The sequence below is a fragment of the Sinocyclocheilus rhinocerous genome, unplaced genomic scaffold (genome assembly GCF_001515625.1).
Source record: "Sinocyclocheilus rhinocerous isolate Xijiao unplaced genomic scaffold, SAMN03320098_v1.1 scaffold1592, whole genome shotgun sequence".
Classification (NCBI taxonomy): domain Eukaryota; kingdom Metazoa; phylum Chordata; class Actinopteri; order Cypriniformes; family Cyprinidae; genus Sinocyclocheilus; species Sinocyclocheilus rhinocerous.
The window spans coordinates 48,198-53,989 of NW_015654054.1; the positions used below are offsets into that span (position 1 = coordinate 48,198).

Here is a 5,792-nt window from a genome sequence, read left to right on the forward strand (position 1 = left end):
TCAGAATCAGAATCAGAATCAGAAGAGCTTTATTACCAAGTATGTTTACACACACAAGGAATTTGACTTGACGACAGGAGCTTCCAGTGTAGAAGAAAGTACAAACATAGTGCAGACATACATAGGAATACACAGTAGGGATGTAATATAACACTAATATAATAAAAAAAGAAAAATTTAATAATGTACTATATACAGAAATAGAAGTATAGGAACAAAAGTAATTGTTTAGATGAGACTCTAATTGTCACCAATAGTTTAAAAAAAGTGACGAGCCCCCACTTGTTACATTCCCCTCCTGTCTAGGGGGTTGGGAGGGGAAGTAGCAAAAGGAAAAGCATAAACAAGTGGAAAAACAAGGCAAAAACGGTGATGTCCTTACATGAATGCACCACTAGATGGCACTCAAGCTTCTTGAGTTGGATATATACATAGGAAGTAAGCGAGAAGAGTAAGAAAATAATTCGGAGTATGTGCATGCATGTTATCCTGCTTGTTCATAGTAGTTATTAAAGTTTCCTAAATTGAATACACAGTTTTGTGCTTCTTGTCTACATGAAGACGTAACAAAAACACACGGTAACACTTTAGAATAGGGAACACTTATTCACTATTAACTACGACTTTTCCCTCAATAAATTCCTAATTTGCTGCTTATTAATAGTTAGTAAGGTAGTTGTTACGTTTAGGTATTGGGTAGGATTAGGGATGTAGAATAAGGCATTAATATGTGCTTAATTAGTACTTATAAATGGCTAATATTCTAGTAACATGCATGCTAATAAGCAACTAGTAAAGATACCCTAAAATAAAGTGTTACCAAACAAACTTCAGTTATCTGTCCCAGAGTGAAGGAGAACACCAATTCAGCAATATACAAAAAAACTAAGTTTTATTTACAAAAAAGAAATGGTAAGTTTAACATAATGAGATAGGGAGCAATGGCTCAGGAGAGAGCAAGGCCTAGAGCAACAAACAGAACAGGACTCTAATTTTGGGAGCAGCTCTAACTTACCTCAAATGCAAAAGAAAACCCTGTTGAAAAAAACAGCATATGCTGGTTAGGTATGTTTTGACGCTGGGATGCTATACTTTCTCTTGTAAGTATCTGTAACTTAACAAGTAAGCAGAACAAGATCAAGTACTACCTCCAGACACTGTTCAGTATTGAAGTTCTATCAGCCACTGTTACTAAACAACCCAGAAACTTATTTACACAAACTATAGTCCACCACAGAACAACTGGACACACTGGACTGCCACAATGTACTCCACTCTCAGTCTAAGGCATGCACTCATAATGAGCTGCAGGTGGTGTTGATTCGGCCTGAGAGGGAATAGAGTGAGTGTGTGTGAGAGAGAGAGAGAGAGACCAAGCACAACACAGACACAGGGCATATGACCACGACCACACAATTGTAAACTAGAAAAGAATAAAAAAGAACAACAACAATCCGTCCAGGGACGTAACAGTAGAGATTTGATTGTGCTTGATGGAAGTCCAGCCAGAAGAGCATTGCAGAAGTCCAGCCTAGAAATGACAAGGCCTGGACAAGAATGTGTGCAGCATGCTCCGTTAGGAAGGGCATGATATTTCTGATGTTGTGCAATGCAAACCTGCAAGATTGAACAGTTTTTGCAATGTGGTCTTTGAAAATCAGCTGGTCATCAAATATTACACCAAGATTTCCGACAGAACTTGATGGGGTAATTGTTGATGAACCTAGCTGAATGGTGAAATCATGCTGTAGAGCTGGAGTGACAGGGAAGACGAGAAGCTCAGTCTTTACCAGGAAACCCTGAAAGACCTATCTGTGAGATAGGTGAGACAGTGTCAAAAGCGGCAGAAAGATCCAGCAGAATGAGAACTGATGAATTGGAATCAGCTTTCGCAATCCACAAGGCTTCAGTGACTGACAGTAATGCAGTCTCTGTTGAATGGCAATCATGAAACCAGTTGGCTTAACATCCACCTGGTTATTTTGTAAAAGAAAATATGATACCTGTTTGAAAACAACTAGTTCAGTAGTTTTTGCAATGAATGGAAGAAGAGAGACAGGTCTGTAACTATCTATAAGTGAAGTGTTTAATGTAGGTTTTTTGAGCAGTGGGGTTACCCGAGCCTGCTTCAATGCAGTGGGGAAAGTGCCAGAGCTGAGAGATGTGTTGATGATTTGTGTGAGTGCCGGTGGAAGTGTAGAAGAGATTGCTTGTAGAAGATGTGATGGAGTGGTATCTAGAGGGCAGGTGCTAAGATGACTGGAAAGGAGAAGTTTAGATACTTCTGTCTCAGTGAGAGAAGAAAAGGAGCTGAGAAGATGTGCAGCTGTGCCTGTGGCTAGCCTGTGGAGTTGAGAACTGACTGTTGATGGTTTTAGTTTTGACTGTGGAGAATGTTCAAACTCATCAGCAGTTAAAGAGGTGGTGGAAAGAGACAGAGGAGAGAATTGTATGTTTTGAAAAGCTTGTGTGTGTTTGAAGCGGTGTTGATCTTGTTGTGGAAATATGAAGATTTTGCAGCATGGACTTCAACAGAAAAAGATGAAGCAGAGATTAATACATTCTCAAGTCAGATGGGTCTTTTGATTTGAGCCATTTTCTCTCTGCTGCCCTGAGTTTGGTCCGATGTTCATGAAGAACATCAGGTAACCAGGGGTAAGAGGGAGCAGCATGCACTGACCTGGAGGAGAGAAGACAGATACTGTATTAGACATGAAGTTAAAGTGGAACATAAAGTGTCAGTTATGGAGTTAACATCCAGAGATGAGAATTGTGTGGGTGAGTTTATCGTCACTCTGAACACTGCTTTTAACCCCAGGTAAAGGATTCACACTTGTAATTTAGGAGTGGGGATAGCACTGCTTTTTAACCAGGGTTATGAAACCCTGCTCTGGAGCACTGCTTTTGCGGTGTTAATCCCGAAATGAGGAGCCAGCCTTGTGCAATGTAAAACGGAGTGATGTTACAATGCTACTGCTGGATGCTTAGCAACAGACAACCAATCAGAAATTGGACAGTCTCTCCACACTTAAGATAAATTCAAAGAAATACTCATATAATTTGCTGTGTTTTCTTTCTCTTTTCTTTTGTCCTTGTTTTCTTGCCTTTGTGCATTTTAGGAGGCTTAAAACAGGCACGGAGGACCTACATGGCAATATGTATTAACTGAGATGACAGCTTAACTGATGCGAGAAAAGCTGCGTGACACTGCAAATATGCAAATAATGACTTTAACCTTGGATTTAGGAATGCACCGTGTGAAACGGCAGCTCATGAATACCTAGGATTAACTGTTAACCCAGGGTAAAGTAATTGTGAAACATGACGCAAGATAACCAAAGATTCTGTTTAGAATGATCCAGGGTTAACAATTTTGTGTGTGAAAAGCCCTACAGAGATTCCAGAAAGTGCATTGATAATGTGTCCTGGGATTTGTCCAAGGATCGTTTGATTTTTTGCTCAGCAAGTAATTACACACATCCCGTAAAGATCCTGTAGAGATGCGTGACATCAGGATGTGACGTGTATTATCTCCACAGCATTCATTTGTGCATTTTTTTCTTCCTGATTCAGTCATAAACTAGCACATCGCCTACCATTCTAGCTGGCGAATGATCACAGCTTCAGCGTCATCACTACAACACACCCCTTACGGCATTGATCCTTCCTTTTTTTCACACAGGGTGCATTCCGGGACTGATCCCATAAGTGTTAATAGGCCCCCATCGCCGGACCAGTCCCGGTATCAATCTCAGGACGGGTTTGCATTCACACAGAAGGCACTCGCAGTTCTGTGGCAACTTTCTGGGATCAACGCTCCGTGTGCTGTGGAGTTGAGAACTGACTGTTGATGGTTTTAGTTTTGACTGTGGAGAATGTTCAAACTCATCAGCAGTTAAAGAGGTGGTGGAAAGAGACAGAGGAGAGAATTGTATGTTTTGAAAAGCTTGTGTGTGTTTGAAGCGGTGTTGATCTTGTTGTGGAAATATGAAGATTTTGCAGCATGGACTTCAACAGAAAAAGATGAAGCAGAGATTAATACATTCTCAAGTCAGATGGGTCTTTTGATTTGAGCCATTTTCTCTCTGCTGCCCTGAGTTTGGTCCGATGTTCATGAAGAACATCAGGTAACCAGGGGTAAGAGGGAGCAGCATGCACTGACCTGGAGGAGAGAAGACAGATACTGTATTAGACATGAAGTTAAAGTGGAACATAAAGTGTCAGTTATGGAGTTAACATCCAGAGATGAGAATTGTGTGGGTGAGTTTATCGTCACTCTGAACACTGCTTTTAACCCCAGGTAAAGGATTCACACTTGTAATTTAGGAGTGGGGATAGCACTGCTTTTTAACCAGGGTTATGAAACCCTGCTCTGGAGCACTGCTTTTGCGGTGTTAATCCCGAAATGAGGAGCCAGCCTTGTGCAATGTAAAACGGAGTGATGTTACAATGCTACTGCTGGATGCTTAGCAACAGACAACCAATCAGAAATTGGACAGTCTCTCCACACTTAAGATAAATTCAAAGAAATACTCATATAATTTGCTGTGTTTTCTTTCTCTTTTCTTTTGTCCTTGTTTTCTTGCCTTTGTGCATTTTAGGAGGCTTAAAACAGGCACGGAGGACCTACATGGCAATATGTATTAACTGAGATGACAGCTTAACTGATGCGAGAAAAGCTGCGTGACACTGCAAATATGCAAATAATGACTTTAACCTTGGATTTAGGAATGCACCGTGTGAAACGGCAGCTCATGAATACCTAGGATTAACTGTTAACCCAGGGTAAAGTAATTGTGAAACATGACGCAAGATAACCAAAGATTCTGTTTAGAATGATCCAGGGTTAACAATTTTGTGTGTGAAAAGCCCTACAGAGATTCCAGAAAGTGCATTGATAATGTGTCCTGGGATTTGTCCAAGGATCGTTTGATTTTTTGCTCAGCAAGTAATTACACACATCCCGTAAAGATCCTGTAGAGATGCGTGACATCAGGATGTGACGTGTATTATCTCCACAGCATTCATTTGTGCATTTTTTTCTTCCTGATTCAGTCATAAACTAGCACATCGCCTACCATTCTAGCTGGCGAATGATCACAGCTTCAGCGTCATCACTACAACACACCCCTTACGGCATTGATCCTTCCTTTTTTTCACACAGGGTGCATTCCGGGACTGATCCCATAAGTGTTAATAGGCCCCCATCGCCGGACCAGTCCCGGTATCAATCTCAGGACGGGTTTGCATTCACACAGAAGGCACTCGCAGTTCTGTGGCAACTTTCTGGGATCAACGCTCCGTGTGAAAGATATTGATTTAATTCTGAAAGTTGTCATGACTAAACTTATGACTCATTCACAAAGCAGCTGAATGTTCCTGCACATGTTTGTTCGGACAAGAATGTAAAACGTATTCTGTAACTACAGTGCCTCACTTCTAATATTAGTTAGGCCAAATAGTTAGGCCAAAAAATAGTCCCAATTCAGTTTTTCATGACCATTTTCCACCATCTGTTTGACTCCCTACAATTAAATTGTCTTTTCTTTTCTTTTTTGCTGCAATATCATTAAATCTGTGCACATACCTGCAGTGCTGATTTAGAATTAGACTAGAAAATGTAATAAAATGAGGAACTGTAATTAAGTTTCTTACATTTTGGGGCTTAGAATTATGCATCCATAGACAGTTCATTTTGGAACAGAACAGAAAGTGTGAATGTACATGGAACGAAGAGGTTCTGTGTTTCTGAAACCTATAAGAAATGGTTCTTTCAGATCATGAATTAATTA

At 40.5% G+C, this 5,792-nt stretch overlaps 1 protein-coding gene across 1 annotated transcript in view; it reads left to right on the top strand.

The window, feature by feature from the left end:
• LOC107716606 (GTPase IMAP family member 8-like) overlaps positions 1–5,792 on the top strand; it is a 15,218-nt gene that overhangs the window by 7,978 nt on the left and 1,448 nt on the right. The window contains exon 3 of the mRNA XM_016523103.1: positions 2,248–2,272. Coding sequence (XP_016378589.1) covers positions 2,248–2,272 — 25 coding nt within the window. The remainder of the gene's footprint in view (positions 1–2,247; positions 2,273–5,792) is intronic.